Raw genomic sequence first — 12,362 nt, 5'->3', positions numbered from 1 at the left:
CTATTTCTGAAAGCTTGTCAAAGAAACAATAAACATCTTAACAGCATGTTATTAACTTGATACATTTCCTGATGATATAGTTAATTTAGTTTATTTTTAGCTATTTGTTTAATTTATAATTTTTTCAATATTCAACTCTAGTGCCTGAATCGATTGTGTTGCAAATCGATTACTTTGGTCTTGACCGCGTGACGGCCCATTCGATGACGTATTTCACAGACTCCCACGTGAATGGATGAGCATTGTGCCGATGTTTGATGATGCAGGAGAGTTTATCCACATGAGTTACGGATCGTGGGAGATGGCGAGGACAAACTAAACTGCGGAAACAGCATCAGATAACGTGCAGGCGGAGGTTTTCATTCACAGATCGAGGTTTATCATCCAGCCCACCCGGCGTGTAGGGGGGGAGCTGCGTGTTCGTGTATGAGTGTGAGATCACTCGTGTAGAATAATGTCCTCACCACAGTGAGCTCTTCCCTGAGTGTGAGGGAACTCTCCCAGTGGAACAGCAGCGGACAGCTGGTCTTCACAATGACAACAAGAAGCATGTCCGCAGTGCGGAGGTTGTTGAGCGGACTCACTCCCAGAGCTCACGGTGTTCGGTGTGTCAGCTCCGCTTCGACCTCCAGTCAAGGACGAGCTCCTGTCAGACAGCTGAGCTGCTCACACACTCTCCGCAGGGCCGAGCCCCCCCCCACAGGTACTCACCACGTGAAGCACGTTCTGTCTTTACCACTGCTCTCACGTCAGGTTGGACCGTGTGCACGTCAGTGGTTCATTCACTTCTGTTCCACAAAAGGCGTCATCGGATGTGAAAACTGCTCCTGAATATTCATGAACATATAATTACTGTATTGATATGATGGGACAGCCGTTGTTATGGTTACAAGATGTAGGTCAGTTGAAATAGATGTGTCTAATCAGGAGGAGTTTGCCACCACTCATGACAGGATCTTTGAAAAAGCTGATCACCTGCAGTAGATGGAACATATTCTGTTTGGTTTTACTGACAACAGCAGGAATTACAAGGACAAATTTGACTTGATGAGATTAACTATAACTTTGTGTAAATGTTTAATTTATAGATGTTTATTCTAAAGTAGTGTACCTTTTTTCTTGCCCTGGCTAGTGATAAAACATTTAGCTTACAATACAAACAGAAAAGCTGTCTTTGTGGCCTAACCCCTGGTTTTACCTGGGTTTACTTGTATAACTCTATAATATGTTACAGTGCACCAACATGTACATCTTGTGTGCTTCTGGACGTTGAATCGGTCTGATCTGTTGTGTTGTCAGGTCCCAGCAGTTGGTCGTTCAGGAGTCACAGCTGTGGAGAACTAAGATCCCATCATGTGGGAGACACAGTCACTCTGTGTGGTTGGGTCCAGTACCTCAGGTATCACTGATACTGATCTTAACACAATTACAAAGTGTGTAATGAGTTCTATGGTAGACATTTTGAAGTGTGAGTGTGTACATTACAAATTCAGTGATGATGCGAACACGCTGATATTGAACAAGTATAATGTTAGCCTAGTACAGCTAGCAGCAATTGTAATATATCCAGCAGTTGTAAAAAACAACTATTCAAAAATCAGAGGATGATCAGAATGATTAGGATCCATCCTCTGGGAACCACGAATGACTGTAGAAACCTCATGGCAATCCACCCAGTAGCTGTTGAGATATTTCAGTTAGGACCTGTATTGCTATCCCTACAAAAATACTCTTAATTTCCCTTGAACAATCTGCTCAGCATGTGCATACTTATCATCTGGTCAGTGAACTCTCTCAGTACCACCACCAAGGCTAATGTCCTATCTGGCCATGAGAAGAAATTGAAAAAGAATTCCTGAATCCAATTTTTCCAGATCCTTTCCAAAAGGTATTGGGTTCATCTTGGGTCACGTCCCATTCCTTTTTAAAAGTTCAGATGACAGAAAGACAAGAAAAGCAACAAACAACAATGAAAATATGACCCCCTAGGTGGAGGTAATGATTAGACCTCAGTGGTTGGTCAGCCTATGTTTTCTCAGACAATCACTCACTGCTGTTTAAGATGTTTAGTTACAGTTATATACAACTTTGGTGCTGGGGATTGGAAAAGGCTTTCAGACTGAGGTGACTCCCATGAGGTCTCGTGCTCAGTTGTGTTGACACAATTTGTTTCTGCCTCCAACAGACAAAACCTGTTTGTCATCTTGAGAGATTTCAGTGGATTAACGCAAATTTTAATTCCTCAAGAAGAGGTAAGAATGAACACAACTCAATACCACAAATACAGTGTCTGTTATGGCTTAGTCATATAACAAAGATAATGATCATTATAAACTATTTCCAACAAAGATATAAAAGAAAATAGGAAAATATGTGTAATAATAGAAACATTTATGTTATATATATATATAACCAAAATGTAACCAGTTTTTCTCTGTTAAAGTCTGCAGGACATCTGAAATCAGTGCTGTACGATCTCAGAACTGAGTCTGTCATCAAGGTAACAGGAACCGTCAGACGACGACCAGCAGGACAGGAGAACAAGGTGTGTGTGTGTGTGTCTGTATAATATTAGACAATTAGACTGCAGGTCAAAAGCAGATCCTCTTATTCGTATGATGTCATTCAGCACTAGACTATAAAAAACCAAGGGATTAAGGGGGAGTGTGTTGAATATTTGATTATTGCTTGCAGGGCCAGAGGTTTTCAAAGTCTCACATTATCCACTCCATGTGGATATAAGTAATTTTATCTTTGTTAACATTTTGTTAGCAGAGCGTTTATTTTAAACAAGTCATGAATCATTTAGATCTCAGTCTCCTCATGCTGCTGTGTTCATACCAACAGGCGATGCCAACAGGAGAAATAGAAGTCCTTGCTGAGAACGTGGAGGTTTTTAATGTGTGCCGCCAGCTGCCTTTTGAGATTAAAGACTTTGTTAAAGTAAGTGGCTAACTGTACTTGCATGTACAACATTTTACAAATACTCAGAGAGCAAGTAATGAAATTGATTATTGTTGATAATCATGATGGATTGTCTTTTTGTGTTTTTGATTGTACAGAAATCCGAGTCTCTGCGGATGCAGTATCGCTACCTGGACCTGAGGTCCTCTCAGATGCAGAGGAACCTCAGACTGAGATCTCAGCTGGTGATGAAGATGAGAGAATACCTCTGTAACGTGCACGGTATGGAGACTTAAGATTTATTCGCTCTGCTCGCTTAGTCTTTTTAACAGTGTCGCTGACTGGAGCTTGTCCTAGTTGATCTGATCACACATCAGAAGCTCGTGTGATATACCTAGAATGTATTGAGATCTGATCAAGCAAGTGGGCCACATTGAAGGACTGTCTACTCAACTGACGTCCTCTGCTTAAGATTAAGAAGTATATACTCAATTATATTCAGTCACCTGTTAAACTAAAGTGTTAAATAGGGTATGCTGGCTTTGTCCATGATGTCTGCAAAGTGTGTGTCAAATATCTTGGCGGATGTTTGCCTGCAAAAGGAATTTCTTCTTTTCATTTCCACTAGACTAAGTATGTGAAGTGCACCGCTGCTTCCTGCCAGCAAAAAACAGCATCATGTGGATTTTGTGAACCGAAATGGCGAATGTGTGTCTAATCACAAGTGGTCACTGGAGACACATGTGGACACATATTCTAATGTCAGGTGTGAACCGATGTTCTTACTGTCCAATGGTGTCAGATCACCTGGAACGCATGTTAATACCAGACGTGAGCAGCAACACTGACATCAATACACACCACCACTGTTTACTCACCACCTACCATAACCTGTCTGTCACTGGGGTTTGTGGGAACGGAAGAAAATCCCGATATGAAACACCGTAGAAACCAGGAGTAGAATGCAGTCCCTTCTAACTATCAGACCTGGTTTTAACAACGTATGTTTGTTTTTTTCTATTTGTAGGTTTTGTCGATGTGGAAACTCCCACCTTGTTCAAAAGAACACCAGGGGTAAGAAGGTCCATTCATCTGGTAATGATTTCAAAAACAAGGAATCTAATTTACTACAATTTGCAGTAGAAACCTACAAAAACGATGAAGGCGATGACTTGAGATTCCTACATCAAAACTAGTTTTAATAATATTTTATGTGCCACCTTTCTCTAAAGTGTTTTGCTGAGGTCCAGATGTTGCATGTTCCTTTGTGTTCCAGGGAGCCAAAGAGTTTGTGGTTCCTTCCAGAGAACCAGGACGGTTCTTCTCCCTCCCCCAGAGTCCACAGCAGTTTAAACAGCTTCTGATGGTGGCTGGTATCGACAGGTGGGTACAGGCTGGAGGTTGTTACATATTTGTATGAAGGTTTCCTCATTCTGGCTGTTTCTATCTTCGCCTGGGACAGAGTCAGTGTTTTGATGCTTTGATGCAACATGCAGACCTTTCTCCCCTGATGTCACTGTGGCAGGTACTTCCAAATGGCAAGGTGCTACAGAGATGAGGGCTCCAAACCGGACCGGCAGCCCGAGTTCACCCAGGTAAGACACAGGCAGGGACAAAATGCACTCACACGCTGTCGGTACGATCAGTCCTGGTGCTGAAATATTCAGATCTGGTCTAAGAATTCAGCATTTTCTTATCAGAGAGGTTAGTTAAAGAGTTTTTCCTGTAAGTGGAGTTGAACCCGGCCACCTGGGTAAATAATCCTTACAGCTAGACCACAGGAAAAGACACAGTCTGGTTCCTGAAAGGAGGTTAGTTAGCAGGATTAGGAGGAATAAGAAAAAGGTTGAAAAACGCCCTATCTCTTGGAAAATAATTCCAGATACTTGATGAAAAAAAATCAGGTGTGTTTTGGGGACTGATATTTATGAGTGAGTGCAAATAACAGACCAGATCTAGTGAACTTATATGTGGTTTCATAAGGGAACTGTCTTGGCCGAGCTATGCACTCCACTGACTGCCATTTCTAATGTTCTTCACTCACTTGTGTAATCGTATTTCCTGTTTATTTTCTCTTCAGTGTCACTCTTCTTCTTCTTCTCATTCATTGCACTCATTAGCTGCATGTTGGGGTGAATGGTGTGTGAATGTGGGAAACACAGTTATTTTTCCTTTGGTCCAGCTGCTGATAAGATCTGGTTTGTTGTGTTTGTCACAGGCATTGCTTTCTGTTTTACAGTCCTCGTAGTTGTGATGGGATTGGTTCATCTTCTAATCTCGTCCCCCAGGTGGACATAGAGATGTCTTTCGTGGACCAGGCAGGTATCATGTCCCTGGTGGAGGGCTTATTACAGTACTCCTGGCCCGCAGAGAATGGTCCGATTAAGATTCCTTTCCAAACCATGATGTATGAGGAGGCCATGAGGGACTATGGTGTGGACAAACCGGATACTAGATTCAGTATGAAGGTGGGTTCTATTGTGTATTGTGTGTGTCAGTTCATGTCTTTTGCTCTCATGAGGCCTACAAAAGACTGAGCCTTTGGCAGGAGAAGAGAATGAAGGAAAATTGTATCTCGAATGTCGTGTTGCTGCCACTCATGAAACACCTTGTTCTGCCTTTCTGAAATATAAATTTCCTTATTTTAATTCCTTTTAATGCTCAGATTTGCTGTTTAATTCAAACTAACTTCACAGATGCACTCCCTGCAGCTTAATAACATTTACAAATACAAACACAAAAGAATCCTTGTTTGGTTGAGGTGGAATGTTTTCAAAAGCCCTCAGATGATAATCCTGTCAGAATGCAAGAGATTTATTGCAAATTCAGCTAAAGCAGTGATTGGCTTTATTCCCTTCATTCATTATGTATTTAGTGTGATATGGTCTTTCATTGGTAAAGACTCTGTTGGAAAACCAGATTGGATTTTAAGTCTGAAACAGCAAAGTTTCTACAGCTCCTTTGACTCCTTAGATTTATTTGCATGCTGATTTAGTTGGATAATCATAATTTGACATTGTTTCTAAAAGCCAACAGAGACAATGAGAGCTCAGTGAGCGCTGTGTTATTCTCTGTATGGCTCAACAAAAGGAGAGAACTTGCCAGTCATCCATTATTGACATTATTACTGACATTACACCTCTCCTGAATCCTGATCATGTCTGTTAGGTCCTGCCAGACCACAATAAATGTTGGATATGTTAATTCAAATAAATTGACTTCAAACTAGAAAGGCAGAAAATGTTCTTCTGGTTGTCATCATCTCTATGCTCAAGAGGGAGTGAGTAATGTGTGTTGTACCAGCAGTTTGTTTGGTGGTCCAACACATTTTTCCTACATACTACCCTAACCCTCTTCTTGTCTTTGTGTCCAGCTGATCGACCTCAGTGAGGTTTTCTTATCCACGGAAATTGAATTCCTCAGATCAGCTCTGAGTCATCCAGGAGGCTCCGTTCAGGCCATCTGTGTCCCCAGTGGAGCGGTAAGAAGAGAAATGTTGTCTCCTATGGCAGCAGATTCTTTGGGTATAATAGAGAGACATGACTACTGAGAGAGCGAACATAATAACAACATAACATAGTAAACAAACATAATAAACCTGATGCTTTTCTTTGTGTTTTCCGACAGAAACTTTTCACTGTGAAAGAGTTGGAGGAACTGAAACAAACAGCTAAGACTCAATTTGGACAGGTAGACTTATCTTTCCTCTTTTTCTCTTCCATCACTTTTACATATGATATCGTCTTGTAAGTTCACTTGTGTGTCAGTTTTTATGCCCTCACACAAGTGACAGCCGAGGCAGGAGGCTTTATTTTTTGGGGTTGTCAGTCCATCCGTCAGTCATGGTAAATCAGGAACAACTTATGAAAATGTCTTCAAATTTTGCACAAACATTTCCTTTGACTCGAGGATGAGGTGATTCGAAGTTGGAGAACAAAGGTCGAGGTCCCTGTGGACTCACAACTTATATGTTTTTGTTTTTGCCAATAACTCAATATCAGAATATAATTTTAAAAAATACACTTGGAAGCCATTATTACATTCTTTCTGTCATCTACAAATAATAAAAAAATTCTAAGTCTAGTTTTCTGTTTGTCTTTTTGTTGTTTTGGACTAATGCTGTACTTTAAGGAAGAATGTAGAGTGGATACAGGAAATAAAATCATGAATTAGAACAATTATGGATACAAATTAATTCGAATTGAACATTTAATAAAATGTTTCCTTTCTCTATACTTTTTATTTTGTTTCCCTCATCATTTAACCTTCCTTTTTAATTATTAACAAATTTTGGTTTCCAAAAACCATTATATCCCTCCCCATGCTCTTGCACAATAGACTGCCCCTCACCTTTTCTAATACAAATATTATATACAAGTATTTGTAACGTTTGTTATTAAGCCAATGTATGGAATGCATAAAATCACTTAAATGCACATGCATATAGGGTCTGTCTTGTCTCCTGATATGTCTGGGGAAAAAGAAATTAAAAAGTTTATAATTGAATGGAAACAACAGTAATGTAGTCCAGTGTTCTGCAGTTAAACAAGACCAAGGAGTTAATTTTCGCTGAATGCTAATGTTGGCATATACATGGACAATGTTAACATGCTGATTTGTAGCAGGTGTAATGTTAATCATGATCCCCAAGCATGGGAGCATGCGAACATTTGCTCATTAGCGTTAAAGACAAAGTACATCTGAGATGATGGGGATGTGATGAGATTCACAGGTATCTGTTCATAAACCAAAGCACTGGATAAATTCAAACATTGATGTGAGAAATGGCATCTCTTAAGTAGATGTTGAGGTATTTCAGTCTGATCCTGTGTGTTGGACCAATCTGCTAACATGTAAGTAAAACTACCATCCTTATGTTGATGCAGAGTTCAGTCCTGTGAAACATGCAGTCGAGAAGCTCTCTGACACAGTACTTTAGAAGCATCACAGGAATGTATTTTACAGGTGACAATAAGACAATTAAAATGTTTGTGTTCACGTGTGTTCTGTCTCAAGGAGCTGAGCGTGGTGCGGGTCAGGGCAGATGGGACACTAAAGTCTCCTCTGAAGAAGCTGCTGTCTGTCTCCTCCACAGAGGAGCTGCTGAGCAGGACTGGAGCCAAACCTGGAGACTTGCTGCTGATGGCAGCCGGCTCCCTGCACACTGTGGTAAGAGAAACACTGACATCAAACGAAGGCTATGTTAGACTGATGAGGGGAAAGATAAGCAAAGACAGATACACCTGAATGTAAGATGATTTAATGTCCCTGCCTCTCTCCTGTTACCCTCCTACACCTGTGCTCTGCTCTCAGCGCATGTTGCTTGGCAGTCTTCGTCTGCAGTCTGCAGAGCTCCTGGAGTCTCACGGTGTTTCACTACGAGATCTCTCAGCCTTCCACTTCCTGTGGGTTGTGGACTTCCCTCTCTTCCTGCCCAAAGAGGATGAGCCAGAGCAACTGGAGTCAGCCCATCATCCATTTACTGCTCCACTGCCCGAGCATGTAGAGCTCCTCTACACTGAACCTCACAAGGTAGCCATGGAGGTCCTATCAAAATCTCTTTAATTTCCTTTTTTAATTTAAGTTTATTTGAGGATAAATAGAAATAATGATCCTTCTTGTGATGTGAAAGTCTCATGTGTGTAACTTCACTTTAGGTTCGTGGTCAGCACTATGACCTGGTGCTGAACGGCTGTGAGGTCGGAGGAGGATCCATCCGTATCCACAAAGCCTCAGAGCAGCTGCATGTGCTGAAGAACATCCTCAAGGTACGTCACTGTATGTGGTCATTGGTCAGTCTACCTCAGGGACCGGGCTGATCATAGACTGTATTTAAAGATGGACGACATGACGGCTCCCGAAAGTGAGGCCAAAGTATCTCTGTTTCCTGTTGGAGGCTAGCTGCAATATCGGTCATAAACTCTGCCTCCTCCGTGTTAGCAGATGGGACATGAACCAATCTAAAAAGACTTCCGGTAAGTGTGGTCAAGCACATCTATAGGTGCGGCCTTGTTACTGTGGCTACATCCCCCGATCCCTACTGCCTAAACAATTTCTCTATGTCATAAATTGGGGCAAGATGGCAACATTCGCATGCAGGAAATTTTGGCTTAATTTCTAAATAGGAAGTGGAGACGAATCGTCCATCTTTATATACAGTCTAAGGGTTTATTAATTGGCGCTCATAATTACTTCTGTCATATGTCTGCTCTAGGAGGATTCCAGTCTCCTCTCTCACCTGCTGGAGGCTCTGGACTCGGGAGCGCCACCACATGGAGGCATTGCTTTGGGTAAGGCTAACTCAATTAAAAAAAAAGGAACGGATGTTAATGTTGGAATTCAATTCAATTTATATAGTAAGGTCGAGTGGGGACCTGTTGTCACTATCACCACAGGGGCGGGAGACCAAGGAACAGCCCAAGGTTATTTAACACAGTGACACAATGACCCAGTAAAACATTTCCTTATTACAGTTTAGTTTGGCTATATCTGCATACATATTGATATGATATAGCTTTGACAAGGCAACATCAGTCGATATCATGTGTGATAAATCAAAGCCTGTGAGAAAAACATCAGTAAATCAAGGGAATATAATTTAAAGAGGCAGGAGTGAATTGAGCAGAGAAAACTGAATATCCTGTAAATTAAATGTAAAACGTAACCCTGTGACTAAAACTTAATTATTAATGTGTTGAAGAGGTAAAAACGGTTATATATTTTTTCAGTTTTCTGATAACTGATGCTTTCCTAGGTTTGGACCGGCTGGTCTCCATCATGGTCAGAGCTCCCAGCATCCGAGATGTCATTGCTTTCCCCAAGTCCTTCCGGGGTCATGACATCATGAGCCGCGCCCCTGACTTTGTATCTGAGGAGGAGCTGAAGTCTTACCACATCTCCATCAGATGGCCGACAGAGCGAGGAGGAGGAGGAGGAGGAGGAGGAGAAGAGGGGAAGTGAGGATATTAAGAGATGAAGAGACATCAGAGGAAGGGGCGATCTCTATGACAACAGAGGATAGCAGATGATGACAATGAGTCAATGACAAAATCGGCCATCCAGAAGAAGACGAAGAGGAGGAGAGAAGATGCGGAGGAGGTGATGTTGTGGCTGAATCTCAGTGTTTGAAGTGGAAGAGAACATGGAAACAGTCACAGCATTCAGTCTGGAAATCTAACAATGAAGAGTTCAGCAGATTAAATTAACTCTCACTGATAATGGAAAACACTGTGATGGTGTTTCCTCCCAAAACAACACCTCGTATTATCAATAATCTTTAAGAGGAGAGAGTTTTCCTTAAAGGACAGTTGTGTCAATTAAAAATGATCAATGTTATAGCTCCCTCTTGAATTGGCAGAGCTGTAACTCTAATGAATCCACAGACCTGTTTACTTTGTATTACTTTAATGTCATGTGTTCAAATGTTTCAGAGCTTGTTGGAAGAATAAAGCTCTGGAAAAACTCTTCAGACCTGTAGTTTTTTTTTAATTGAGTTTCAGACTAGAGGGTATTGTCACTGACAGTGTTATTTTTCCCATTTGGCTCTTGTGGTCCAGTCACTGAGTCAGATGTTGATTCACCACATGATACAAAAAACACTTCATTCCTCCTCAGCCAATATTCAGTGAATAGAAGCATCAGCTTTTCTGATTATTTTTAAACTTAATATGCGACTTATAGTGAAAGACATCAACTTGTGATGCACCTGGACACATGATGTTGTGATGTTCCCTGGGGTCAATGGGTGTTTAGGTTCTTTCAACAATCAGACACCCTCACTCAAAGCTCTCCTCTCCTGATCCACAGCCACCACGTGCTCACAAAATACTGATGAAAGTCTTTTAAAACCATATCTGACCACATGGTGTAATTATATAAACATGCAGATAGTTAGTTTAAGGATTCAGTCATCCTGTTTGCTGTGTCACTGACTTCTTCCTCCACACATGAACACTAACCAAGCAAAGTGTTTATACCACACTGCTGATTGGTTTTGGTATTTCATGAAGCTAAGCAGCCTGGCTTTAACGACAATGAGTAAAATCATCAAATGATTTACAGACTTCACCTATTAAATACATTTTGGGCAGATGAAATTGTACAGAATGATGATCTAATGAACATGTTCACCCTGAGCAATGTCTTTTGCGTTTTTCGACCCCTCAATTTTTCCAACCGTCCAGCTATCTCAGGTTTCAACTCATCCAGCAGCTGAACACACTTGTGATGTTCTGTCTCCAATGGAAATCCAACTGTTAGTTAGACACTGCTGCAGAAGTTTCCCTAGTACTTTACTTTTGTTTAATCTTGTGTTCAGTTCAACCGAAGCAGCTCCATAATATTTAATTCTAGAGACTGTGCTACTCTTCTTCATGTGAAGGCTCCGTCTGATTCATTATCAAACAGCTTTGAAAATGGGGGTGTCCTCAAACTTTTGACCAATCGTAACCCCTGTGTCCTGTATTTTTGAGATACACAAATATAATGTTAAGAATTTTTTTTAACACTGACATTTTATCACTTCTTACTCTGTTTTATTTTGGTGTAGACAGTTTACAAAGAGCACCTTGCATCTTTTCAGTGTAATAATGTATACATAATAATGTACATGGCATAAATAACCAATTTTTCTATTGTTAGCTGTGTTTTCAATTTTTTCTAGAAAAAATAAACTAAACTACACCAAAACCATGTATGTATTATCAGACCACTAAGACACAAACCCTCATGCCAAGTTTGTCTGGATGTAAAGTGGAAGTAAGTTTGGAATTCTTTTAAGAAGTAATATGTTATCATCAATTTTCAAAGTTTCTTTCAAAATTATACAATTGATATATCCTGTAAACCAGGTGCTTTTTAGATTCAGAGATGATTTTTATGTAAATTGTGTGTTTTGCAACAACAAAACTAAGACAAAGTGTCCTTTTTGAAGCCACATTTATTTTGGTTAGATTTAGAATATAATTGTAAGAAATGTATTGGTCCAATCATTGTTTTAGTGCAATGATTCATTATATTCTTTTCTGATAGGAATGACATTGATTGTAAAATACAGTTTATTTGGAACCCTTTCATTCTGTATGGGAAATACCACATTCACAAATGCAACTGGACTAAAAAGAAAGCCTGAAATTCAAAATAGAAATCAGTCATTATATTGAAACATCACAAGAATGGTTTACTTCTTGTTCCATGGTTTCCTAATGTATAGGCTATACTTAGTTGTTTTGGTTGAATTGAATAATATATTTTTTTATTTGAATTGACTTTCATATAATTCAATAATTTTGATTTTTTAAACAACTTTATTAACAAATTCTGCAAACATTGCGGATATGTGCTCAACACAGAAACTGACAGTGCAATTCAATAAAAAGTCATGTAGATAAATAAATATGACTCAGAATAATTCAAAAATGAAACAATACATACACACATTAAGTCAATAAAGTATATTT

The 12,362-nt window shown here is 40.1% G+C and overlaps 1 protein-coding gene across 1 annotated transcript; it reads left to right on the top strand.

The window, feature by feature from the left end:
• The first annotated feature begins 219 nt into the window (after positions 1 to 219).
• dars2 (aspartyl-tRNA synthetase 2, mitochondrial) lies at positions 220 to 10,372 on the top strand. Its single transcript, XM_035171268.2, has 17 exons — positions 220 to 703; positions 1,300 to 1,399; positions 2,186 to 2,252; positions 2,444 to 2,545; positions 2,848 to 2,943; positions 3,063 to 3,186; positions 3,932 to 3,978; positions 4,181 to 4,287; positions 4,430 to 4,499; positions 5,193 to 5,372; positions 6,278 to 6,385; positions 6,532 to 6,594; positions 7,921 to 8,073; positions 8,218 to 8,436; positions 8,562 to 8,672; positions 9,119 to 9,194; positions 9,659 to 10,372. The coding sequence occupies exons 1-17, from the start codon at positions 535 to 537 to the stop codon at positions 9,862 to 9,864; spliced, it is 1,998 nt and encodes a 665-aa protein (XP_035027159.2). The 5' UTR covers positions 220 to 534; the 3' UTR covers positions 9,865 to 10,372.
• The last annotated feature ends 1,990 nt before the right edge of the window (positions 10,373 to 12,362 follow it).

This window comes from Hippoglossus stenolepis, chromosome 11 (assembly GCF_022539355.2).
Source record: "Hippoglossus stenolepis isolate QCI-W04-F060 chromosome 11, HSTE1.2, whole genome shotgun sequence".
NCBI lineage: Eukaryota > Metazoa > Chordata > Actinopteri > Pleuronectiformes > Pleuronectidae > Hippoglossus > Hippoglossus stenolepis.
Note: the sequence above shows the minus strand (reverse complement) of the source record. Positions and strands in the feature narration are given on the sequence as shown.